This window comes from Bacillus rossius, chromosome 11 (assembly GCF_032445375.1).
Source record: "Bacillus rossius redtenbacheri isolate Brsri chromosome 11, Brsri_v3, whole genome shotgun sequence".
In the NCBI taxonomy this organism is placed as follows: domain Eukaryota; kingdom Metazoa; phylum Arthropoda; class Insecta; order Phasmatodea; family Bacillidae; genus Bacillus; species Bacillus rossius.
In genome coordinates this window covers 25,077,226-25,105,224 of record NC_086338.1, presented here as the reverse complement: position 1 = coordinate 25,105,224, position 27,999 = coordinate 25,077,226, and the positions used below count along the sequence as shown (strand labels likewise).

Here is a 27,999-nt window from a genome sequence, read left to right as displayed (position 1 = left end):
CGTCCGACCGACGACCATCCCTAAGCCCGACCTGCAACCGCCAGTATACTCTCCCGCTAACGGAACGCACCCCTGGCCGTGGCCCACCCGAGTCGAGCGAGCCACCGAGCCGAACGGCCAAACCAGACATTATTATTATAAAGCACACTAAATCCGAGTGGACTAGAGACGAACCACACCCATTCCCCCTCAAACAATTAATTACGAATTTTGCGACCTTAAAGTCTCTTCCAGACGCAGTCATTTAGTTTTTAACGTAATGAGGTCAAGCTTGGCGCGGCAGGGGCCGACGCGCCACCGGACGCCATGCCAGTTCCGCAGTTCTACTCGACTCGCGGACCGGGACGGACCTACGTCCCACGGAGAGACCACAACCATTGTCTTCATCGCAAGTAACGTCCGGTAAATATAGTCATTTGGCATAAACCAAACCTTTTTCTATTCACCTCTCCGTGCGTGCCCGGTCCGTTTTTTACGGTTCAGGACCTAATCCGACCGCGTAAACGTAAAGACGCCCCGCACCACACCTGGTGCGCAGGGTCGTTCTTCAGCATACGGCACGGGCCGTCTCCCGCAAACCACAGAACTTTCTTGCGTGTACCACCCAGTGGGCACGGCACCCGCGTAGAAACAATCGCTTACGGGACTGGCCGACTCCAGTCACCCACAAACTCTGTGTGCCACGTCAATTGTGCGCGCCTAATTTTCATTAAGTGTACTTTGTTAACGTAACTTTGCGCCACGTCATTTGTGCGCGCCTAATTTTCATTAAGTGTACTTTGTTAACGTGACTTTGCGCCACGTCATTTGTGCGCGCCTAATTTTCATTAAGTGTACTTTGTCAACGTAACTTTGCGCCACGTCATCTTTGCGCGCCTAATTTTCATTAAGTGTACTTTGTCAACGTAACTTTGCGCCACGTCATCTGTGCGCGCCTAACTTCCATTAAGTGTACTTTGTCAACGTAACTTTGCGCCACGTCATCTGTGCGCGCCTAATTTTCATTAAGTGTACTTTGTTAATGTAACTTTGCGCCACGTCATCTGTGCGCGCCTCTCTTGCATCAAGTGTACTTGGCCTGCATACTGTTACCCGAGAAACCAGTGCCACGAAACATTGAACATGTACCGGCCTGCACCCCGCAACGGACAAGTAGCCCTCAGGGGCATGTCTGTACTCAGTAATTGTATGGTGTGACGTCAATCCCTTGAATAAAGGCACGTCGCTACTACGGCAATCCCACGCATTCTTCTTTAACGTAAATTCCCAGGCAAGACCGCCGACGGTTCTAGCGGACCACGCTGGGGCAACGAACCACGAACCCTCATTGGTTAGACACCGAGCTAGCCTGGCGCCCTCCCGGAACATAACACGTTAGTCAGACCAGCCACCCCGCTAGAACTCGCGCCCGGACTCGAACACGAGACCGCGGACGACGGCATAAATTTGTTCTGTCTAAATTCCTTTTCGGCCGCCACCATCAAAAAGTTGTTTGGATTTCTGCTTTAAATTTAAATTTAACTTAACTTGCGTTTTTCTGTTTGTAACTGTCTCCCCCTGAGACGTCGTCGCACGTATTTGTTTGGTACTGCTTTTTAAAGAATAATGTAACTTCTTTCTTTCGTGTACCTGCACTTTGCAGTAGTTTTGTAATTGTAACGTTTTTGTAATATAACTTCAGACAAGGAAATTATGTCCCTTTTTGACGATCGTTGATTGGATCACTGTGTAGCCGGCTTACCCATGCAAATTATAATTGTCAACTAACTCGTTTTGTCAGAAATGTTAACGTAATATTTATTATGTATTAATATTGAATTTGTTCTTGCGTTAAACGTAACTGTATCTGAATATTAACGTAATATTGATTATGAATTAATATTGAATTTGAATAAAATGTCTGTGTACCTGAAACCTTTAACCTTGATTACCCAACTGCTCCATTCACGTAATCCGCAGTCCTAGCCAGGCTCTGGTCTTCCTTCAATCCCTAATAGGCCCCAACCTATTACAAAACAAAGGAGCATTGCAAGCAGTATGTACCTATGTAATTTTGGTCAAATGTTTTTTTTTTTAATTTATTTCTGGAGTAACAACTTAGAAGTAAACCATGCTCAAAAATACATACAAATTATTGTTGGAATCAGTTCTGAGAAGGTTGGTTGTTACCAAAATGAGAGGCCTGGTCTCAATGATAAACAAAAGAAATCAGATTGTGAAAATAGCTCTTGCAACAAACATGACGTCGACCCAAATGTCTCCTTGGCTCCTTCAGGCCGTTATGCCTCATCAGCGTCCTCTCTTGCATTACTAGTGCAACCTAATTGCAGTGTCTATGAACAAAGACGCACCCGCGTGCGCCCTGGAATGTCCAAAGGCGTTCTTGTGTCTTGTAAATAACTTCTAATATCCTATATTTATTGTCACTATGTTCCATTGTAAATATTCACGAGTGTCTACGTTTTGTTAATAATTTATAATGTCCTTTTCTTTTTAATACTTTGCATTTAGAGAGTTCTGTATATATTTTTAAGTGCTTATGCTGTGTCATATCATGTAGATCGGCAAGCCTGGCCCGCCGCGCGAGTCGCGTCTTCCCCGCCGGCCCGCTTCCCCTTCCTCCCCTCCGCAGCCCGCGCGGGCGGGCAGCGGAGCGCGGAGTGTCAGTCAGTCGTCTGCTGGGAGTCGCACGGGGCGGACCTGCTTCGTTCCGCTCCGCGAGAAGTAGCACGGGGTCCGGTCGCAGCGTGGATGAAACGTTCGTCTACCGACGTGGTCGTCCAGGCTGTGACAGGATTCCTCGCGATAAACCTAGTTAACAATATCGCGTCTTCGTAACTTCGCAATTCAGTCCGCTCGAGACGCACGCAGTGCACGTCTGGACCTTCCTACTTTCTTAATCTGTATGTATCGTTATAGAGTCGTCTACGCATACGTCACGAGTCGCGTACGTGCTACGAAGCACCGCTGAACTTTCGTAACCGGTACGATTCGCTACGGGACTGCATTCACTGTTACGCCGGTTCTCATTTTGTCTCCAAGTGTTTGTTTCCGGGAGTCCGGGTCGCAGCAGAGGAGGATGCTCGTTTCGCGACGTGCCGGCCAGGCTGCAACAGGATTCTTCAAGGAATAAAGAAGCTCGTGAAAACGGACAGCATCGTATTATCCTTGTTACCATCTACCATTCCTTCCAAATACGCCAAGTTTCCCTCCTGGTCCCTTATTTTCCGGTCCCGGCCACGTTCGCCTGAACTCCACTCCCTCTCCGACGAGAGCTACGCGGGCAAAACAGGACAGTTCACCACAGGGAATTAGGGACCATAGGCCGAGGGACGTCAAACACTTGTGACAATATGAACAATACTACTTTACTGAACAGAAGAACGGTCAGAAAGAAGAAAATGATACCTGGAGGAAAGGCTCAAAATGAACTTATGTTGAATGAAGAATTAAAATCAATTTTGGAGTGCACTGAGAATTTTACAAAGAAATTAACCCTTGCTGCAAAAAATTTGGAAAATTTATCAACTCATTTTGCAGTTCTCAAGCCTAAGAACCTGATCGCAACTTCAGAAGATGAACTTCCACAGTTTATACACGACTTAGTCGTAAACTACGATGAATTTTCTGAAGATCGTTTACTTAGGGGGATTCCTCAAATAAGAAGACATCTACAAGCTGCTGAAGTTTTAAAAGATTGTCTGGGAAGGTCTTCTTTAAGATTTTTATATTTTGTTGCCGAGTATAAACATCTGATTCTGTACACAATCTGACAGCCTTAAGATTCTTGTTAACATTATGTGTTTCAGTGGCATCATATCAGATAATTTTTTCCAGAGTAAAATTAATCTATGATCCACTATGAGTTCTGCTTGGCTCTCTAGCTTAATATTTTAATTGAGAGTGAAAGGAATTAATTTTGATAATTTCAAAATATGCAGAGATAAGTTAGGGAAAATAAAGTGTCCAAAATGTTCAAATGCTTACAATGTTAAGTAAATGAATCATAAAATAACTCTTGCACTATATACATGTCTTATTTTTACTTATCCTAATAACTTCACTTTGGGGAAAAAGGGCGTAGTGTAACATTAAATTTTCATAATTCATAGCACAGGTCTCAATTCACCCACCAGCCACCACTGATGTACTGTAATGCAATGCAACGCACCACCAGACAAAAACAATGATACAGTACTAGTGCACAAAATAAAATTGTTAACTCCACAGATCATAAATTTTTTATTTCAAAACATAGACGAAAACATGTAAAAACAACAATGTTTCATATTATATTAATTGTTTTCTTTGGAATTTGTAAAATTTTAACAGAGCTGGTTTATTTTTTTGAGAAAATAACAATTTTTTAAAGTTTTGAAAGTCATCATCATTACAAATAAACAAAAGTTGAAAAAGAGATCTATAAAATGAAAATTAAATATACACATCTGGCTTCGCACCAACATACATCCTGAAATATTTTACATTATCTACAGTCCTTACATAAAAAGTTAAAACCAACTGGTCATCTGAAGAATCTCACGTCTCCGAAAGCATAACCGAAAGGCATAACTCTCAACAAAGATAGAGGTTTATTTCCTTATGTTGAACAGAGGTTTTCATATACATATTTCTACTAATTTTTCAATGTTGTGATTTTAATACTGTAACACAATAAAAACTTTTTTTTTATCTTTTGTTTTTCCATATAACCTTGAACATTATATTATTGCTATAAATATGGCCTTATGTGAAAGAAAAAGTTATCCTCAAACTCTGGCAAATGCAATGGGTTTGATAAAATTTAAATTAAATTTTTTTACAAATAATGTACATGAATACAAAAAAAAAGTCTCATAGGTTTATTGGTGTTGCACAATGTTGGCTGGCATAGGAAAAAAAAAAAAGGGGGGGGGGGGGGGGGGGGAACGCTATTCACAATTTCTGCCCCGGGCAAAGTAAATCCTAGATCCGTCCCTGCCATGGCATATTACGAAATTTGATCAGTAAACTTCTTGCATTAAATTTTAATCAAACACTTAAGTTTAAGACTCTAATAAAAAAGAATCAATAAAGAGCTTGGACAGTTTGCTGTTTGTCTTTTCATCAGCCATTCTGAATAATGACTAACAATTAGGCCTGTGCAAATAACAGTTTTTTGAATACGAATACCAAATTTATCTTGAATATGAAATTAAATATTAAGAATGAGTATTAAAAACCCAAAAATAAATAATTTTTTTCACATTAAGTAACTAATATAGAGGAAAAGAAAAATTAAATGTGTAGTGTAATGGCTTCTGGGAAATAGTCCAACACTAAAACAAAAGTTTGTTAGGTTAAGACAGCTAACAATAATTATGCATAAAATGTTTGTTACAATATTTAAACAAAGTAATTATTATTTTTTTAACTATGCAGCTAATCTAACATAACTTAACCTAACCAAATCAACTACCTTTTATTTAAGTTCTTATTCACCTTATTTTACAGAACATGCTAACCTACATATTGATCCAGAAAATTTTTGTGAAATGCAAAATATCACGATATCCAATGATGAAAATGAAAAACATAAATATTTTTAAAAGTGATTAGTGATTAAATAAGCTCATATTTACATATTTAAACACTAGTTATTAACACATTTTAATTGTTAATGGCAGCTAGGTAATCTGTATTTTTGTTCAGCAATATTATAAACATAATTTCTGTTCCCGTATTTACCCGCAGAAGGCAAAAAAACTACCATTTTCACCGCAAGGGTCGTCCCTGCGTATGAGTTGCAGCACCATACATCTGTGTTCACTAGAGTTCCGTGGATACAAGTGAAGGGTTCCTTTCCTCAGCTCATTGGTTCAGAAGATTGGAGAAAAGAGGCGGAAAGCTACAGTTTGTCAGTACACTGGAGGATATAAAATATACTTTTATAAACACCACCAATGGCTACAGTTTTGTCACGGTATGTTCAGTTGAAAGCGTGAGAAATCTCTATGTCAAGATAGACACGTTAATTGTGTGGGTGCCAGTTAACAGGAAATTTACAGAAAAGAGAGGGAGGGAAAACTGTCAACCCTGCCATGTGGCCTCATGCAAATGCACACATATGCACACACACTCTTGCTTCCTCTCTGACTGGTTAATTTCTGTATTTTCCCCGCCTCTCCTCTTCCTCGCAGTGCAGCAGACGCGTCACTTGCCGGCACACATACAACTGCACACGTACAACGCGACTGCCGAGATATTTTTAATGAACATTTTATATTTACTGGTACTTCCCACTACTGGTGCATGTAAAAAAAAAAACCATTACAAATAATAATTTTGTTTTCAAGTTTTAATAGTAAATATGCCAGGTTTTGGATCAATCACGTGATTGTTCCATTGCTGTTTAGGAAGACAGTAGTGGAAAAAAACTTTAATACTTGTTGCACGTTAAAAAAACTGCTTAGTGTTCATGTTTTTGATAACGAAGAACCCATTAAACCATAAAAAAAGGGCATTTATTTTGCAAAAATGACTATCTCAACAGTGAACATTGGTATATGACAAACTCACGAGGTATACTATGTGAAGTATTCATAAGCAAAAAAATATTCATAACTTCCAAGTGTTACTATTTGAGGTCGAATCAAATACGAATAGTTTATTATTCTTATGCGTATTCGAAAATTGAAATATTTGCACAGGCCTACTAACAAACCAACAAAAAATCCATTACAAGTATAAATAATAATAAAAAAAATTGTAGATACAATCATAAATCATATTTATTTTTAATAAAAATAGATATATATTTATTTTTTATACTGTAGAATCACTTGTTAAACACAAAGATTTTGTATAAAGAGAAAAATTAATACATTATTTGTATTTCTCCTGCATTATGCTACAGCATTCAAATATAAAAAAAATATTGTGTCTGCATACTTCAAATTATTTCAGCTGGTGACATTTTTTTTGAAGATTTGACAAATTTTTTAAAGAAATTACAGTTGCCTGTCCATCTTTTTTCGATGAGAAATATTAATACCAATATTTCATCAAACATTTCTCATCAAACTGTCAACACAATATATTCTTGCAAAAATAAAAGTTTCATTACACGAAAGAGGCTTTGTGACTCAGGTTCCTCAAATGACCAAATAATTGCCGGTACTTCAGTTAGTATTCAAACTTACAGGTTTTTCTGTACATTATAAAGAAATAGATTTTCTCTGTACATTGATAATTTTTACACATATATTTACACACTGTCTGTTTCGCACAAATGTTCCTTTGTTTGACATTTCTCTTGCTCTGCACGACCGGGCAGTGGCACAGTCGCGAGGCACGACCACATGCCCACCGTGATGGCTCACAGCCCTCACGCCCACAACCACTCGCGTGGCGGAACCTTCAATGATCTGGTGGACGAAACAGTCACGCACTCAAAGTGAAACTTCTTAACACTTTGGAAAAAAATTAACGCAGTTCATTTTTTAATTGAAACAAATTCTGTGATATTTTCCCCAATCACGTTAAAATAATAATTCAAATAAATACATGCATACAACATAACATTAGCATACAAGTGTATGCATAACTACAGTACTGGGATGTCAAGCACTGCTAACACCAATCTCCGATTCTTCGACCCAAAGAATGACCAATGTTCTGGTGAGCAGGAACAAAACAAGGTGTGCCAACTTTGCAGTGAGGAAGGAACTGTGGCTGGTGCTTCTCAGCCGTGTCCATGCCACTATAAGCAACCGACAACACGTTACCTGAGCAGGTGAGGATGAAGACCATGTACAAGAGGGAGCAGGTAGGGGGGGCAATATTGACAGATCCCAAACAAGGAACAGGAAAGAGATACCTCCGACTTCTCAGCTTCAGCAATAAATGGCGACTGACAGAAATGAGGTCATGGTGAAACTGCTTCATTACAGAAAGTGTATTTTATATAGCCCCGCTTATCTGCGGTACTCTACACCAGCAGTTCAAAAATTTTTCGGGCCAGGGAACCCAATAATTTACTTTTCTTTTGCCAGAACCCCAGCTCTACACAATAGCTAGAATAGGGACAATAGCAGTGATGAGTCACCTGCTCAGAAACTTTAAATTTAAAATCCTAAAGAATTTACTGTAACCTCTTTTTAACTTAGGATAATGTTTCTTATTTTAAATATTTTAGAATAATTTTTATGTCAATAATACCACATTTCAATTTGCAGCAGCTGCGTTAACATATTACTTACGATTTAAAAAACAAATTTTTGGTAACATCAGTCTTAAATTTTAAATTACTGGTCAGCTGACGTTTAAACAATAATCATTTTCCTACATGATCTGGTTCTTGCTGAAACCAAATTTTATAGTCATATTGAAAGAAATTAAGGCTGCACAGCCAATAAATTTTGACAAAACTTTTCACAAAGCAGTAAATCGTCAGCGGAGTAATCCTGCTTTGTACGACTGAGACAGGCAATAACAACAAAATGCTCCGTCATGCTATAAACAGTTGTGACAGTCCGTCATTGAGGAGAGCCTAGTCGCAGCAGACTAAAGTGCCAAGTACCAACATTCAAAATTGGAAGAGAAACATTATAAAAAGGTACATTTAGCTGAAACAGACAATTATTAAATGCAATATAAACAGCTTACTTCTATGTTACAAAATTAAAGCAACACAACTTGTTGAGATTTCTCAAGAACATTTGGTAAAAGGTAAACCAAACCCGTGTGATGACTTGAGGATTGCGCAGTGGTACTGCGGTGTCGAATGTACACAAGGCACTGGACAGGCCACTCAAGAGTCCGGCCCACAGCTCGCGCTGGCGGCAGCCATAATACTGTCTTCATTACAATGTAAACTAATACTGTCTTCATTACAATGTAAACTATCATAAAAAACTAAAATATATGAAAAACAGCACAGAAATGCAAACACAGTAAACAGTACTGTTTCTTTCTAGGATTTCACTCATATGTTCCAGCCTAGTTTCTGAAGATGGCTCCTGAGTGGAATGCTGATTCCAACTGTATGTGACCACACTGCAAGTTAACATATATGTGAATATCTGCACCTTGAACTAACACACACTTCCTTCACTTGAACTTGAATTATGTAACTAACAGACTTCAACTGTGGTTTGTATCAAAAAGGAGAGACCAGACAAGTTTTACAAAAGCATATGACCTTGCACTACAAAAACTGTTGGTTACTGTCCTGCAAAAAACTTGGGAGAAAAAAAACTTAATATAAAATATAACAAATTGGAGACTTCAGATCTATGGCTTAAAACTCTCTACAGAAAATGTTATGTCCTGCAATCACACATAAATATTATAAAAATATTCAAATGGAAAACAATTTTGTATAGGTACACAAAAATCTGGGCAACGGATAAGTAAACAATTGCGATGGGTCTTTTGTAGTTTAATAGCCTAATTTCAGATCTTAATCTAAAGTCTGCCATTGATTCCATTACACACCTGTTCAAAGTAGCAAAAAAAAAAAAAAAAATATCTTTGGCAAGGTGTCTATTATACTTGATGAAAAATAAATTTTCAAATAAAAATAAAACTATATAAGTTTCAAGAGATCACTTGCAAACATGAACACACTATTGAAGGGTTAAATATTTACATATTTAAAGGGTTCCTGAAGAAAGTGTTGGACCTGACCTGGCCAAACGCACTCAGCTGAGCCACAACCGTGCAGGAGAGGAAGGAACTGAGGTTCACGAGGGGCCCGGTGCGGGGGGCGAGGGGGTGGGCGTCCGCGCGGGGCTCTTGCGCAGCAAGGGGGGAGTCTTCATGAGGGTCTTCTGGCCGCTGGAGTTGACCACGATGCACACGTCGTGGACGGGCTGGAACTTCACCGTCTTGCCCTGGATCGTGGCCTGCAGGCTGCCCACCGACGACGCCTGCAGGAGCTGGAGCACCTTGCTCTTCTCCGGGGAGCCCTGATGGCACGTCTGTGTGGACGGCAGCACCACGTTCACCGGCCTCTTTGTTCCGTCTTCTGTTTCTTCGCTCTGGCACAAGCTTGGAGCTGAAGGCGAAACTACACCTTTCTTTGGTGACTCTTCTTTTTCCTGACCTTGAAAATCATTATTTCCTGCAGCTGAAAATAAAAGTGAAGAGTTTCTTGTCACATCTTCTGTTTCCTTGCTTCGAGAACTGCTTTGTCGTAGAGGCGACAGTGCGACCGAGGACTTGGTGCCAGCATCTTCCTTCTCGCTGCTCGGTGAGGTCACGCCACCTGGAGGGTTCCTGTCCGACCCGCTCTCATCACCACTGAGCGGTGTCGCCAGCTGTTTGCTCCTCCTGGTCGGTGCCAACTTCAGCAAGCTTGGCAGCTGGACAGAAAGTTTGGCAGCTGGCGTCTTCACAGGAACACCATCCATCGGACGAAGTATCGACTGTAACCCACTTTTTACACTTAGAACCCTCGTGGGTGTAGAAGAAAGCTGGTTCAGGGTACTCGGTTGAAACAGACTTAATCTCTGGGTCAGACCGAGCATAGACTGACTGTTCTCAGCATTAGGCTCTAGTTTGTGAATGTGATTCTCATCCACCGACAAGTTAATTCTGTTCCTGTTGGGCGATATCACAGACGAAAGTTTGTAAGAAAGACCAGCGGAGAGAGAGGTTGCCGTTGGTGATTCAGCGGCAGAGGCACTGACTGGAGCGACTAGTTCCGTCCCACCGACGGCTGCAGCAGCGGTGTTGAGTGTGCGGACGTCCCTAACTCTGAGAGCGCTGCAGGAGTTAGTCTGTCCACCCTCGCTCAGCGGGTCACTTCTCGGCTTGAGCCGTGAGTGAGTACTGGCTGGCAAGGTCTCCAGCATGACTACATCGTCATCATCTTCCGTCTCCTCTTCTTCGTCACTGCTCTCCAAGTAATCTGGAACAACACACTTGCAGTTGTAACCTCAATGTAGGCCAAGGCGGACGTGAAGTACAGGAAACAAGTAACAATACAGCTGTGGAAGGAAAGAAATAACAATGAACATTTACAAGGTGGTCAAATTTCTATTGCAAAGATTAGTACCCACAAACACTTATTAGAACTCAGATCGGCTCGGCTAAAAGATGACCTGACTTAAACATTATAAAAACACAATTCAAAAAATAAATTCAGAAAATGTTTTTCAAAAATATTTCGCAGCTGTTTTAAATTTTGATGTTACATATGAATTGAATTTTGTTGGCATTAATATAACCTAACCACTTTATGTGTCAGGAATGACACAACTTTATTTACATCTATATTTAGACTACCAATTTTTAACGGCCATAACTTAGATGAGAATTTACTTCACGTTCGGGAGGAGGATAATGGCTATGCTTAATTTTCCCCGATTAAATGAAAAAAAAATTATCTCTAAAGTAAGTTATAAAAAAAAGCTACAATAATTAAGATGGCTATACAGAAAATTGGAATGAACAACCATGATAAAATAACACTATACTCTAAAAAATTTTTCAAGATAAATATCAATACGTCATTAAATCTCCTGGTCCCACAAATAAGTGATCACATTGGCCACCACAAGTATACCATACATGAAGAGTTACAATAAGGATTAAGAATCACCATACATTTGAGAACAAAAATACAATTAATATAAGGTAGGGCAAAATTATTACAAGATGTGAAAAAATAACTATAAAATACAAATCACAAAATTTAAAAGCATTCAGCACTAATTCAACAAATTAAACAAATGCAAGAATAGAGAAAATATTGTAGAACATCATAAAATCATGCACAATACTGGTTATAACAAGGAAAACCTACCAAACTGAGGCAAAAGACCAAAAGAAGGCGACAAAGCTCAAACAACAATAAATTGAAAGAGACTCGCAGAAGTCAAGACCAACACATGAGCGAGAACAAAGTGCAAAATAGCAAGTAAGGTCACAAAATGAAATAAATTAATAAGCTTTGGGCAGTTATGGATATTCACAACAAAAGAAAACAACTTGCATCGTAACTCACTCAAAATTAGCAATTAGAATAAATATTGATTGTAAATATTTTTCAAAGGTCACCATATTCCTGCAATTTATCCTACAGGTCTGAAAATCTAGTGTTTATGATTGTCTAGTTTCATTTGATGCAATGGATATTTATGGAGATATTTCAAATTATATAATTGGGCCTTAAAAAATATTAACCAAGGTAACAAAAACTATTAGACCACAAATATATTATACTAAATATAACATTTTATTTGGCTCTAGCATTTACTAATAAAGACATAAAATTACAATTTTATTAAAAAAAAAAGTTCAAATGGTTCAAATCCTGGAGGAAAAAAAACAGCGAATGCTGTTCTGATACTGAAGCAAAATGATAAATTTTCCAGAAATTGTTTCAAGCAGGAGAGAATTTAAAAAGGATGCACGTGCGCACAAACACCCCCCCCCCCCCCCCCCCAACACCACACACACACATGCATGCATGCATGCATGCACACACACACACACACACACACACACACAAATAAAAACACACAGAGAGACGAAGAAAGAGTGAGGGTAATGTGGTTTAAACTGCGCAATCCTGATTGTTGAAGGAAGTCTGATAAGCATTACTTACCATCACTGTTACTGCAGTCGCTGTACGTCGAGTCACACTCAGACCTGCGGCTGAAACAGTCGCACAGCTTACATGCAACTGACACGCACTCTGGTGCACTTTGTAGCAAAATATAAATGAGTCAGTTAAAGCAAAATTTACTATATTTTTTTATTTTGAAGGGAAAAAATCCAAGACTCATAGCAAAATATTACATAGATAACTAGTGACTGGAAAAATTAGCATCTTGCTATAGCTGCTATTTTATTTCTAATTTACACTTTAAATGCATTTTTTTTTGCTGATTTTCAGTATAAATGCTAAGTTAGCTAATTTTCAAAATAAATGCTGTTTTAAGCTAAACTAGTTTAAAAGTCACGACCTTGTAAAAATATCCTCCATAAAATGTGACATTACTGCTACATATATTTTGATAGTTTTAAAATTTTTTGTACAAAAGTATATTCTCACACTTAGAAAGAAACAACCATTAGTTTAAACTTTCATTTACCAGACTCACCTTATATTCATACTTTCTGTTTTTCGACTACATATGTACATGTATAATTATTAATTAAATAAATTATTTAATTTTTATATTTGCCACTTAAGACTTATCAGCAATCAAGGTTAATACAAAAAAAAATGGTCCCCCATTTTTGCTGCAGATTATTTATCTCACAGACGAAAGGTGTATGTATACCCATCCATAAATTTAAAAAAAAAAAAAAAAAAAAGCAGGCTGCACATTCTTGCTTTTAACTTTAGCAGGAGAGTAGTAAACCCCAGCAATACTACACATTTTTATACTTTGCTTCCCCCAATGTTACACTTGACCCATGTGTTGAGTTTCTGGTTATCGTTCTCTACACTAGTTCATGTAACCATACTTTGTGATATTGCCATGTCTTGGAGATGCAGCCAAGTTACACGCATTCTAAAACCTGCAATTTAGTGTTTGCTACGATATCAAACTACAGATTTTTTAGTTTTTAAAAATTATAATGTAAATAATGAGTTTTAAATAAGTTGCATTTAAAATGCTAATTTCACCATAATAGTTGCTAATTTTTCCAGCCCCTATAGATAACACACAAAATGCCATATAGTGTTGAGTATAACGCCTATGTACCAACAGCAGAAGTGTGATTGCATGTACTTGTTAGAGGCTATAAACCACAGTGGAACAATGCCACTGCCAGCGAGAGAAACCCAGAGCCCGGAACAAACAGTTCTCTCTTGATTCCTCCCACTTACTTAAGGGGAAAATTTTCAAATGCCTCACAAATTAAAGCCAAACAAGATTATATTGTGTAAATAAGACAATACTATGTCAATTTCAACAACATTTTACAAACATTTTCCACATGTTTTTCTCAAGAAAACATAAGTTTAATCCAATAACTTTTTTTGCAGAAATAACTAAAATTGATCATTAATGCTTATTTCAAAATTAACAATTAGTTAATAATTAAAAACTTTGAAAACTACAATATTTCTATTAAAGAATATTAACACAATAGAATTAGAATTCAATGTCCATGCAATTAATTATTGCTTCAATCATCAATCAGTAAATCTCTGTTGACTTATTGTCAGAAAATTTCTTTAGAAGGGTAGTAAAACAATATGATTGCCTACATAAAGTGTTTGATCATTGCTGGGCATAAATTATTGGGTGGTAGTGAATGCCAAAACAAACAATTTTCATTTAGAAACATTTTCCCGGAAGCGTGACCCGGCAAAGTTTCCAGCGCTAACCGTAGTGCACAGGGGCTGAAAGGACGCACAACTACAGTGCAGTGCAGTGTTCACTGTTCCGTGTTGCGATTACAAATGTGACAAATGGCAGTAGCATTAACGTGCACTGGGATGGCCGATATACAATTACGGTACAGGGAGGCAAACTTGCCCTTTTTACTTTTTCCAATTTTTACATGTTTTTTCCCTAGTCCCTTGAAATTTGTAAAAAAGAGGTTCTAATGTAGTTTTTATAGAAGTTTTATAGAAGGTAGAGGGGCAAAAATATTATGTCTATAACCCTTCCTAGCTGAACACTTTTTCTTGCTAACTTGAAGTTAATCTTTTGCAAACCTAACATTCAACTTCAACCGGAACAAACCCATCACTTAAAATACTTTAATTATAAATAAACTTCATCGTCTTATAAAGTGTTGCCAAGTTACTTGTGGACCACAGCTCAGTTCTTGCTAGTTTACATTTAAAACATCCGCATACACAAGCATAGCCACAATATTAATTCATGAGAAAAGGGGCAAAAATCTGTTTGAATGTACGTAATATACGTAAAACAAGTGCCGATTCTATACCTAAGTACACAACAAAATTGATAGTTTTGAATCTGTCTGTGTATTCATTAATTGTGGGCTTATATACCGTATTTTTGCGTGTATAGGCCCCGCGCGTGTACAGGCCGCACCATAGATTTAAAAATAAAAAATTGGAAAAATAAAAAACTCGTGTACAGGCCGCACGAGGAATTTTAAGCGCCGGAGTGTTCATTATCGCCATCGGTAATAGGTGGCAACTGCGCGCTCCCATGAAGCTACTGTAGGCCGCGCGTACTCTTGGCAACGCTGCAGTTACATGTGTTGTGCAGCACGACCTTGGCGCGTGACCTTGCTAGCTATTCGCCTAGCCTGCACCATATTGATCAGCCTGTTGCTTCAGATCATCACGTGCGCGCGCTGCCTACAACCTTTCTCGGTCAAAACAAGTTCTTACATGTGAAAATGGGTAAAGTACGTGCAATGTAAAGCGCAAGTAGTTAGTTACGCGTTAGAACACGGAAAAAGGGCAGCTGCCCGAAAATTCAGTGTCAATGAAAAGAATGTTCGGCGTTGGTACAAGGAAAAAAATACGCTAGAATCATTACCGAAAAACAAAGCTGCATTGAGGGGGAAAAAGGATTGCATTGTGTGACGAAAAAAATTTCGTCTTTGTTGTTATTTAAAATCAAGTGTGTTGCGCATGTTTTATTGTCGCTGATGTAAATAGTTAGAGGTATAAGTGTATGTCTTTTTAGTTCTCTATAAATTTTATATTTTCGTGGTCACTTGTCTTTGTTTACTTTGCTTATGGTGGGAATACGGAAATATTTGTTTACTTTGCACAAGGGCAGGAACATTGAAATGTTGCAACATTGCGAGGGCATTTTGCCGACGTATTTTGTCGAACAGTCGCCGAGTTCAATAATAAAATTAAAATTTAATGCATACAGTTAATTTTCATACGTTAAATGCTGTTTTATGCTGGTATCGGGCCTTTGGTGTTACTTTATTGTCATAGAAAATTGTTTCCTAGGTTAAAAAAAAAGTAAATAAATAAGTTGCCTGTATAGGCCGCACCCTAACTTTTTATCTAAAATTTAAGTAAAAAATGTGCGGCCTATACACGCAAAAATACGGTACTTTATATAGAATAAAAACAATGCTAATGAACAGCTGTGTACATCCTCACAGTGAGCCGGCAGCAGGGCAGTGTCACTAACCTGTCATCCTCATTCTCCTCATCATCATCATCATCATCATCGAGGATTATCACTGGATCCTGCTTTTGCAGATTCTTGTCCAGTTCTTTCAGATGTTCTCTTCTGTCAACAGGAGGCAGATCTGTGGACAAACACGTCATCATCAATGCACCATTGTTTGTGAGAACACGAAGGTAACTGCTACCCACACAGGACAGCACAGAGACCAAGCTTGCAAGGCATTTATCCTCTCATCCCCACTCTGCCCCTCCTCTGGCCAGCCACATGCACAGCTTGGTAGTTTGTGGGGCCTGGATGTGCTTGTCTCGTAACAGCCGTATCAAGTACTAGTCGTGTGGTGGGTCATGGCAGTTTCGTATAGTTTCCTTTGTCTGTCTGTGGTGTGTGGTGGGCATACCGGTAGAAGATATGTAATTTTAAAATTAAATTCTTTATTTCCCAAATTTTTGTTTTAGCCTACCACCTTGTAAATTCTGTCTGGTCATAGTATTGTCAGTGCCTGCAGGTTTTGTTGATGTTAACTGCCTTTCTTGTTCTTTGCCATGACAAGAGATGTAAAATCAAACGATGCTGAAGCTCTACACCACAAGCAATTCAAATCCCCACCTGTGTGTCGCCCCAGTTGACTGGATTCTTAGACAACACCTCTTCACCAGAGGAAGTAGCGAGAGGAATATGCAAGAAAACCAAACAATAGAAATGCATAAAAGAAATTAAAACAATTACCTTAAAAAAAAAGAGCAATTACAAATTATGAAAATTGAAAGAAATGGTAATAATGATCAAAGTATACACACAGGGTGTACAAATTTATACAGAAACTCAATTACCACTCAAAAAATTGTCCTCAGATGATAACTATAAAATGTTTAAAAAACCCTACATATTAAAAAAATATTTCGCCACAGCAAGCAGACAGCAACCGAGCTCAATTATTTTAACTGGCCCCTTGATGAAAATCTTACATTTTTGTTGCAGCATTCATCATTACAATATAGACTAATTTTATAATTAGGTTAGGAAACACTAGAATAACCTACCTTTAACGAGCTGGAAAATTTTTGACACATTGTCTTGCCGTTCTTCAATGACCTCGGAGTACTCCTTCGTCAGCATCTCCTCTTTCCTAGTCTCTACCTGGATCTCCTCGCGAGCCTGAAAAATATAACCCTCGTATCACCCTCACTGTGCAAAGGTAGCAACTGTCACTGGCACTGTGCAAAGGCTAGCAACTGTCACTGGAACTGTGCAAGAGCTAGCAACTGTCACTGGAACTGTGCAAGAGCTAGCAACTGTCACTGGCACTGTGTGAAGCTAGCAACTATCACTGGCACTGTGCAAGAGCTAGCAACTGCCACTGTCACTGTGTGAAGCTAGCAACTGCCACTGTCACTGTGTGAAGCTAGCAACTATCACCGGCACTGTGCAAGAGCTAGCAACTGTCACCGGCACTGTGCAAAGGCTAGCAACTATCACCGGCACTGCGCAAGAGCTAGCAACTGCCACTGTCACTGTGTGAAGCTAGCAACTGCCACTGTCACTGTGTGAAGCTAGCAACTATCACTGGCACTGTGCAAGAGCTAGCAACTATCACTGGCACTGTGCAAGAGCTAGCAACTGTCACCGGCACTGTGCAAAGGCTAGCAACTGTCAATGGCACTATGCAAGAACTAGCAACTGTCACTATCACTGAACAAGAATTAGGAACTGTCACCGGCACTGAGCAAGAGCGACCTAAATCACCTCCTGGTCTACTCTTGAGTTCACGAATGGTAATTCATCTTTTATTTTAAATTGTCTGTAGTTCCTTGAATTCCCACACCTTCTTCACTTTGCTTTCCCCGACCACATCCACGCCACATCACAGCCAGCTGGTCCTCGCCATGTGCCGTCTGAAGAGAACAAGACGAGCTGCAAGCAGTATATGTTTCTTGTTGCACCTTACGGCACTTGCTTAATTTACAATGGATGCAGTAGTGCAGCACATACTCCGTCTTTCTCTCTTTTAGTTGATTCATTTTGATTGTCGTATTTATGTGCTTCGATGACTCTTAGTTTTAAGGCTTGTAATATAGGTTATTTTTGTGGTATATTTTTGAGATGTTCTGTCTTCAGTGTTTTGTGTCCCAACATATCTACCCTTCTGATAACTAATCCAGATGATTTAATTTTTTTTTATCTCAATGATTGATATTCAAGGTAGTAGGTCATTTAAGAAGACCTACTAAAATTGTATCATATGTTTGTGTTGATGCAATTTAAAATTCATTCTAGCACAACAACTACTGTTTCAGAGAGGTGTATCATGGAATGCCTTGAATGGGTGGATGCTGGAAGCTGTGCTTGCTGATCTGAAGGTGTTGAAAGAAGCTTTTGTCTGGCAAGTGTCTTTACAAGACCTGCACCAACTCCCTGACATCAGGATGCTTTAAGACCTTATCCACCAAGCCACTGCCGAGTTATTCCACTATCAGCTTACAATTATTGTTTTAATTTTATTGTGAACATACACATGCCCAGACATGCTCAGTTGTTTAATGACCTACTCAAATTTTGTGACAAAGTATAACACTTAAATTTCAAAGAGTTAAGTTTACATTAAGATACATTTGTTTGATGAATATAATTAAAAGAATAAAATAGATAGACTTAAATAAACGAAGCATGGAGGATTATTTATTTCTGAAGTGTAATTGATGAATGGAGGTTACAAATAATTTTTGCTCTTTGTGAGGGGCGTACTTGCTGTGTCTTAGTCTCGTGGGGTTTGTTTGTTAACTGACAGAGTTCAACCTTGGACAGGAATATTTATGGACCCAACCAGGGTTGGTCAGAGTTTTGAAAGGAATGGGAACACAACAGCCTGCCTGCTAGAGTCCCTACCCAGCAGACTCTAAGCAGACGTATCTTCCAAGCAGTAAGCAGGGGTTCGGAATGGAGTAGAAGGAGAACTCGCCAAGTGAAAGGAACAGACATTCGAGAGATAAATAATACTGTTAAGACCACAAAGAACAGTATCTGAATGATTGAGTTAGGCTCCAAGAAATAAAAGTTTGTTTACAGTAACATGATAATAAGGTTTAAAGAAAAAAATACATTATTAATTTACCACTTCCATAATATTAATACCTGTCCCACTAATTTTTTTTTCACTGTATTTGCACAATAAAATACACTCCATTGTATAAATATCTGTATTTTGTAGTATTTGCTTACTTTTACATATTTTTAAAATGAAAATCTCTTAAATCTCTTACAAAAATTACCTATAGTTGACACTTCAACAAATTAAGTTTTTTTTAAAAAAACAAACAAAAAAAAACTTTATTGCACACAAATTACAGTAATTTTTTATTGATTACACACCAAGTATATGTAATGAAAAAAAAAAAGAGTCTGAATATTTATCCTTATTTCTTTTTCTCTGTGTAAATGCTTGTAAACAAGGAATAAGAGGAGGTTTACAATCTATACTTACTTCAGGTTTGTCAACCACAAGAAAGGAAATTAGTTTCTTAGCTGTCATAAGATCTCACTTGCTCAAATAAAATTTGAGGTTCTCTGCTTTGTTACTTAGAGTGATTCCCACTAACGCCAGCCCTCTTGATCAGGATAGTCTCATTTTGGTGTCGACAATCCTGTAAAATTGACTGCGACAGAAACCATTTCCTCGATCTATTGGCAATCCGTAGCAATTTCCTGAAGCCTCCGTTGCTAACTTACAAGTGGCTGCATTATGTCTGCAGAGTATTCAGCCAGCAGCCATATTCAGTTACAAAGCATCCTAACATCGTTTAACAGGCCGTGGACAGCACGTTTACTAGTAAAACAATTACTTTAAATTAAGAAATTGCTTTACTCACCAGCTTTAGCACAGATCTCCGTGATAACTTCTGACTTGAACACCCGAGGTGTGCTCTCAGAACCTTGAAGTGATACTCTAGAGTATGTTTACAGTGTGTACGAGAAGAGGCTCTGTTTCTTGGAGTTCTTCTAGGAAGTACTTTCTTCAAGCCCTTCTCCGTCAAAACCTGCGAAGAGATGAAAGGATACAGCTCAGGTGTCTCGTTCGGCACACTACTGTTCTTTACATGTACAGAGGAGTTTGGGAAAACACACTCTACTTTTTCTTCAATTACTAAAACAGCATGTCCACTACACCACTGTCACCAGTGCACGCTTCACTTGAATGGATCAGAATTTTAAAATAACATTATTTTAGCTATCTTATTTTTAATGTAATGGCAATGTATTTTTTAATAAACAAAGGTTAGTTATTTTTTTAATATAATTAAATTTCAACCCTGTAAGTTACAGGTCTTATATATTAAGTTGGCAAACAAATTAGGAGTTGGTTACTTGTAAAGGTATATTTTATAAATATGTATTTTTATAAGGTTTTAAACATTTGCTATCAAAATATAAAAGTTAATTTATGGCTACGAAAAATTAGGTAAGATTTAGATTTGTTTTAAAGACTTTATATTTATGTAGATAATGAGTTCCGCTAGAGGAGAGAAAGTGACCCAGTGTTAGCTATAAGTGGGTGGGCATTGTGCAGAGTCTTGGGCCATTGGGAAGATGCAGTCTCGTGTATCAAGTTTGCTATGATAACGAATATGCGGGAGTGCCGAACGAATGCATTTTTGAACATGCCTACATATACGACACAATTTTGTCAGAATTCGGTGTGTGCCAAAGGCACACTTTTTGGCTTTGTCTATGCCAGGAAGGCAAACCCTTTAGTTGGAGTGTGCTAGGACGGCACACAAATTTGCACCTTGCCGATAAGATTTCAAGTAAGTGACGTTGCCCATACACTGGTACCCCCGCTAAAGAAATAAGCTCCCAGCTTTTGTTGCAGCAATTTTACCAGCCATTGTCCAGTATGAACCAAATTTCAAAGTTTAGTAAAAACAGGCATCGGCTCTGAAACCTTTTATTTGCAAGTAATTTAAACGCAAATGTCTTACCTGGTCTTGAACTTGTCAAAAAATTTAAAGGCCTTCTACACGTTTGTTAATAAACCTTTCTGCACAACTACAATCATGCTGCACGAAACAAGAAAGTTTAAATGAAATTCAAACAGGCACGTGTCAAATGAATAAAACTTTTTAATTGGACATTAAAGCCTGAGCATCAGAACTTTTATTTCCATTCAAATAAAGTATCGTATTTTTCCGTAGCCCTAATGTTACAGGCCTGTCAATTTTATAAGAATTAATTTAATTGGCCATTTTAATATTATTTTTAATATGTCCGGATGAAGTATTTTAGTCATCAGGCACGCTAGTAAAGTACCTATGGTCAAGTCAATTCATTGCTTTTGTATACTCAAGATATCACTACTACATTTATGTTTGATTTTACCATTAACTGTAACTTGCAAACTTTTATTCTGCTAATCTGGTTTTGCAGCTTCAACTTTGATTAACGTCTTTCAACACCTTGGTTTTTAGGACATCCCTTTGGTGACACAGCACTTTTGTAATTACATGTGTATTTAAGAATTATTTAATATTCATTAAGAAAGCATTTAAACACGTAGATGCTAATCCCAGCAGGGTGTCTGGTTTGTATCTACTGACTCTGGAAGCGAGCAGTGACCACACCACACAAATGTGTAATAACATCTTCCCTGACTTTTCCCTAACCAAAAATTCACATTTCCCTGACAATTCTTTCAAAATAGTACACCTATTTTGCCATTTTCTACAAGGAAAAAAGAACACCCTGCCTCCACCATTCCCATGCTGGCCTGGTTCAAACAGAGCCTTGCAGACACCATTTTATAGTGCATGTGAATATACACTAAAACACCATCTGAAGAAACAAAACTGCTTTCACAGACTTAGTGATGACAGACAGGAGCATGACATTTCCCTCTCAAATTACTATAACTGGAGAATTTACAAGACTTTTCCAGAATTTCAAGTAAATTGCCTGACTTTCCAGAATTTTGACTCTATGTTAAAGTATGCTTTGCTCAGTCTACTTAAATATTTTTTAAGTTTTAATATGAAGGGAAAGGATAATTATAATAAGGATAGCATATAAAATAAAAGTCACAATATTAAAAAACAAAACAAAAAAATTATAGCCAATAATACAAACATTCAAAATATATGTATCAGAGAAAAATTTAATTTTTTTATACTATTTAAGTATAACTTTTAACTATAATTATACAGTGTGTCCATAAAAGAAAGTCAACGTTATAAAATTTAATATTATCAACTGCATTGTTGAGTGTTGGTTCAAGGTCACAATTAACAAGCAACTCAAAACAGTTTTACTAACGCGTGAATACTGCATTCATGTTTTCTTGCTTGCAGCACTAAAGAATGGCTCTTCTTTCCCCAATTAGTAGAGGGTGAACCTGTAAACTTTATTTGGCAACAGGATGGAGGGCCACCCTCTTTGGACTAGAGTGGCTGAAGATCGAAGTCCCTGACCGTTGGATTGGTCGTAATGGTCGAGAAAAGAGCTCTATTTCGCTAGCCTCCACGTTTACCTGACATAATGCCATGCAGTTTTGTTTCATTTAGAGCTTTATAAAAAATTGTGCCTATGTTCCGCCGCTACCTAATGATTTGCTAGAGTTGAGACACAGAACTGAAGAGGCTCCAAACTTGTTAACCTTAGTGTGGGAAGAACTCGACTTAGGTTGGATGTGTGCCGTATAACTAAAGATGCAAATATTGAACATTTTTAAGAAAAACTAGGTTGGTTTACCTTCAATTTGATGTATGATTTGTTGTAAACAGTCTAAATTAAACTGTCATAACATACCATTGAAACTGGGACATTCTTTTATGGACAGCCTGTAATACATTCAGTATGAATAAAAAACAGGGTGAAAACAAGTACGTGAACACCACTGTTGCAAAACTCTCTCGACACTTACGTAACCGCCCTGCTGGAGATTTTTCAGGTTGAGAGGATGCCAGTTAGTCTTCACCGTTATGGTGTTGATCGACCACTCCAAAACCAGGTTCACTGGTTCGAACTTGATCTTCGTTCTCAAGTAGCTGTAAAAAGGAAGTTACACAGGTGATGAACAACCTGAAATGATATGTTAGCATATTGCTACAAGCAAGCAGTTGAGGTTCTGCCCGAAGAGTTGTGGACATTGGCATGGCAGTTTGCAAGGCTCATGGGACTATAACATGCTCTGAGCCCACCAGAGATTCCGTGTGGTTCCATGCATGGGCTGACATCCTAACTATACAGGGTCCATACAGGCTACTCATATTTAAATCAAATACAAATATAGCTTGATCAGTGTATTGGAATCACATAACCTTAAGTGAGAAATTGTGAAAGAAAGACAATAAAGCAACTATTTGACAGTCACAGAAGTAACATAAATTCTTTTAACAAATGTGTAACACATTTTATTGGCATATAAGGTATTACGCTCAGCAAGTTCAAAGGACTCAGCTAGGCCTAGGTATGCCTCTGGCTATCAACTTGGTAGGATGGCAACATCGCCACCGACAGCTCTTGAGGAACAAAACCCAACCAAAGCCAACAAAATGGCATAAAAAAATTCACTTTTTTTTGGGGGGGGGGGAGGGAGGGGGGAAATACACTGTAGATAATACCATTAAACAATTCTAAACCATCTATAATAGAATAGGAACTAGCCTAGAGTACAGAGTCCAAAACAACAGTGCTCTGCTGGCAATAAATAAGAAATAAAACTGTTCAAAAGTCACCTGAAAATCACCACCACCCTACACTACAACATACACTACATGTCTCAGGACACCAAGAACACTGCATGAGAAGCAGGGTCGCAGTTTACTGCCTTCAGTTGCAAGGAACAGAGGTTGTGTTGCTCTGGAAAGTTGACAGGTTCCCAAACGGGGCGGCAACAAACTGCTAGCCGGGTGGCGCATCTGCAGGAAGCAGGCTCTCTGCAGCTTTGCTGATAACTACTTTAGTTACAGACTAACATTATACATTAAAAAAAAAAAATAATTAAGTAATGAGTTGTATTTAACTTTAACTCTACAATATTTTTCTAATGTTCATCGCACATTTAAGTCAAGTATAAACTTTGGTTCCATTTAGAGCACCTAACAACATTCAAATTTCATTAGAAAGAGAATATGTACGTATGTACATAAATACATTTTTTTCCCAATGAAGTTACAATGTTTTTAATTGCTCTAAATGGAAAAAAAAATATGCTTAACTTAAATGTACGTATCTATGTACATATGTATCACAACTTGTGATATCTTTAAATCACTTAACATGTATTTCAGAAACTACTCGAACTCAAATCCGAGAAATAGTTGCTCGTCGCAGTAGATAAAATTCGTTATTCTAACGTTTCCAGTATTATTTCAGGAAGCAGTCAGTGATTGACATCAACATGGCCACCACGGGAAGTGACTAGTAGTTCACATCACCAGGTAAACTAGCTAGGGTTCTCTATTAAGGTACAAACTCTCACCTTTAATATTTTAAGAGTAATGAATGATAATGTTTTAATTCATAACATTTGTTTTGGGATGGTAATATGTATTTATTTACTATGATACTCTAGCAGTATTCTTCAGTATTTATCTTTGCATGTTTGTTCTAATCAATTTCTATTTACCTATCAAAATTTTATATACAGTACACTCCCTATTTAACGCGGTTGTCGGGGGACATAACTTTTACCCGCGTTGTTGCATAACCGCGATGTTTCGATGTGATCAAGGTCAAAAGGCATAAAACACCGCCTGTGTTCTAATAGGTCGGCAAGCACGCACAGTATAGATAAATATTAAATGTTGAATTTTATTTTTTATTTTTCCGCACGCTGCGCACAGTTTGTCGCACGGCCTACGAGCGCGCCACACGCCGCCATACACACGTGCGGCACACACGCTGCTGCCAGTCTCGTGGTGTCAGCCACAGTATCTGCTTCGTCTGAGTGTCCGTAACAAAGTAAGTGCAGTGTGTGCGGTTACACACGATTCTGTGGTCAAAGTCTTCTAAATAGAAAGGCCATAGTAATACTTCAAACCGAATATGAATCGCAAAGTACCGAGTTTGATTGACAAAATAAAAATTCTAGATTTACGTACTTACAGATAGCGTGTCTTTTGTAGAAGTATGCAGCAGATACGTGAAAAAGATTCTAGCATTCGTACAATATAAAATAAAGAATCGTCTATCGTGTAAAGTGGTTAGTTAAACATTGTTATCCATGCTTACAGTAAATTATAAATGGTCACATGTGGGATACAAAAATTGCGCCAAAATAATTTTAGCGCAATCAGTGGCGCAGTATTAAAAAGTCTGTTAAACGTTGTCTTTACTTATTCCATCAAACGCTGTGTCGAGTTGCTGAGTGTGTGTGGCTCGGATCGGCAAGTGTTATATTCCCCAGCCTCTGGTTAAAGGTCGGGAGGCCGCTACACATAAACATTTCCGGGGCTTGTTTACTACCTCACGGCAAAAGTGGTACAGTATGGTTCACGTAAGTATTGGACCACTGGGAATTCCTCGGCAAAGATTAAAAATACGCTAGCTGATTTACTTTACTATTTAATGTTAAAACATTATACAAAAGTAAAAAGATGAACGTGTATAATACAACGAATAATATTACGTCTGGTGGTTCAAGTTGTAACAAAACATTTATATGTCTCCGCTTGTCAACACACGTGACCACGAGAAGTGTGCAGACGGAAATGAGTGAACTACTCAAGGTCACCAGACTTCCCCCCTTTCGGCTTAATCGCCCCTCTCATCACTGGCGCTTATATTCCACTCCTCCGTCTACCCGGGTGTCTTGGCCTCATATTCTCGGCTCGCTTCTCCCCTCCCAGCCGCGGCGCCTCTCCTCACCCAGCGCTTGCCGTCAACCAAACCTATCCAACATCAATCCCCAGCTGAGTCACGCTGGATAATGTCGCTGGACGGTGGGCTTTATCAGGTCCCCTGTCCGATGCTTCATTTGTGGGTTAAAAAAAATGTTAAGAACTAGTGTTTTAGAAAATAACACTGGGCTGGATTGGACCATAATTTGAATACCCTACAAGATAGAGGAATAATGTACGGAGATATCTTGTTTAGAATTTCACTGCGGACATTTTCTAAGCCTAGGCTTTTTTCTGCCCGATGCTTAGTTTGTGAGTTACAACGCAAAATTATCCTAATCGGCTGTCAACCATTTATTGCATTATTATTAAAGTAGAACCTCGTTAATCCGTGAAGCGCTAATTCGGGAATCGGATAATCCGGGACGATTTAAAAGTGCAGAAAAAAAAAAGAGAAGTAAAAATTGTCAGCGCTTAAAATTAACGTCACGCGGGCCGGCGGCCGGCAAACACTGCAAGCCTTCGCATGGGCCGCCAAACTCTGCAACGCTGTTTGTACCTACCCTTTGTGTCGTCCCCCTTTCAGCTGTCACATTTGTCACTCTTTAAACTTGAGGGGGATGTCCTGACTTCTGCTTCCCGTCTCCCTTTGTTTGTTTCCACCCGCCAACGCACGGCAGGCGCCTGGCGAGTGACGTGTCTGGCTGGCATTCCGCTGGATTAAGGAGGTGAGGAGGGGGGGGGGGGGGGGGGGGGGGGCTACCCAAAATTTATGTGTGCAAGTTCAGCACGATCTTATCTTTCTCTCTTCGGCTGATGTAAATGACCGTGAACTAATGGCTAGGCAGTGCCGTATTTTTTTAAGCCGAGACTAAATCGAAGACGGTCCTTACCGTGAACGGATTATCCGGGTTTATTAAATTTTTTTTTCAGGATTTTAATTATCCGGGCATCGGCGGGTCCCAATTAACACGAATAATGGAGAGTTTACTATTTTTTATCCATCTGCTGCCAAGGCGCAGTAAGCCTCGGTAGATGTTACGTCACATGACCTTGGCCTACCCAGCTGCACGCCGGTGTCTGAGAAGCTTGACAAGACCTTCCGGGCTTTTAATCGCTAGTCCGTGAAATTCGGTAATCCGTGATTATCTCGGTCCCGACCATCACGAATTAACGAGGTTCTACTGTGTTATTATTATTATTATTCATTTCTGATTGGGGGACATGGTTTGACCCGCGATATACCCGATTCCGCGATCTATCGGGGCGCGGTATACCGGGAGTTTACTGTATATAATAATTCATTTCCAGTAACGCAGTTGTACAAATATGAACTTGTTATGTAGACTAGGATTGGTTTGCTGACATTTTATTAGCATCGGGCAGCTTAAAATTTATTTTTATTTTATTTAAAATAAATGAAAATTGTTGCCAGACAAATTAACAAGAAGTTTTGAATTGGAACTTTTAGTTAGTTCCGGAACGCTGCTTGGTGTGTCTCTCTGCGTAGTGTGGGTCCAACTGTACAATCACCCCCCCCCCCCCCCTCCTGAATTTCATCTTCTCGGAGAGACCGGCTGTCTTGCGCATCCCGCCGATGCAGGAGCTCTCACAGCACAAGTCGGACAGCCCCTCATCTTGGTGTCGCCTGCCGGCTTGGTCGGCCTTCACTACGCAGTTTTTCCATCAAACATTTCACAGCTAGCAAGGAGAAAATTTTAAAAGACTTAACATCACTGCGGCCGGCCGACAACTTTATTGAATGTAATTTCACTCGTAACTCCTGTGTGTAATGTCAAGTTTAATTTTATTGCCAACTCATGGCAATCTTTCTGTTCAAGATAATTTAAACTCATATAATGTGATTGCTGTAAAACGGTCACAAGAAAAAAAGAATAATAATAATCAATAATATAATAAACCAGGTATCAAATCTAAACATTTGGTTGTTGTCATTAACATAATTACCTCTTCCAGTGGGTTACCTCTAAAGAACTTTATTCTTATACGGGATATTTTCTTAAGTAAGTCTAAGATCCAGTTAACTCTGTAGCTAATGCTTGTAGGGGTTAAGCTAAATTTATTTG

General features: G+C 38.7%; 1 protein-coding gene across 6 annotated transcripts in view; it reads right to left on the bottom strand.

Moving 5' to 3' along the window:
- Window positions 1-4,223: 4,223 nt before the first annotated feature.
- The window catches only part of LOC134536701 (uncharacterized), a 55,750-nt gene continuing 31,974 nt past the window's right edge, over window positions 4,224-27,999 (bottom strand). For all 6 annotated transcript variants that reach the window (XM_063376564.1, XM_063376567.1, XM_063376568.1 and 3 more), the window contains 6 exons: window positions 22,993-23,116; window positions 19,949-20,116; window positions 17,126-17,240; window positions 16,086-16,206; window positions 12,596-12,645; window positions 4,224-10,894 (listed from right to left, as the gene is read on the bottom strand). In XM_063376564.1, coding sequence (XP_063232634.1) covers window positions 9,726-10,894; window positions 12,596-12,645; window positions 16,086-16,206; window positions 17,126-17,240; window positions 19,949-20,116; window positions 22,993-23,116 — 1,747 coding nt within the window. In that variant the 3' untranslated portion in view covers window positions 4,224-9,725. The remainder of the gene's footprint in view (window positions 10,895-12,595; window positions 12,646-16,085; window positions 16,207-17,125; window positions 17,241-19,948; window positions 20,117-22,992; window positions 23,117-27,999) is intronic.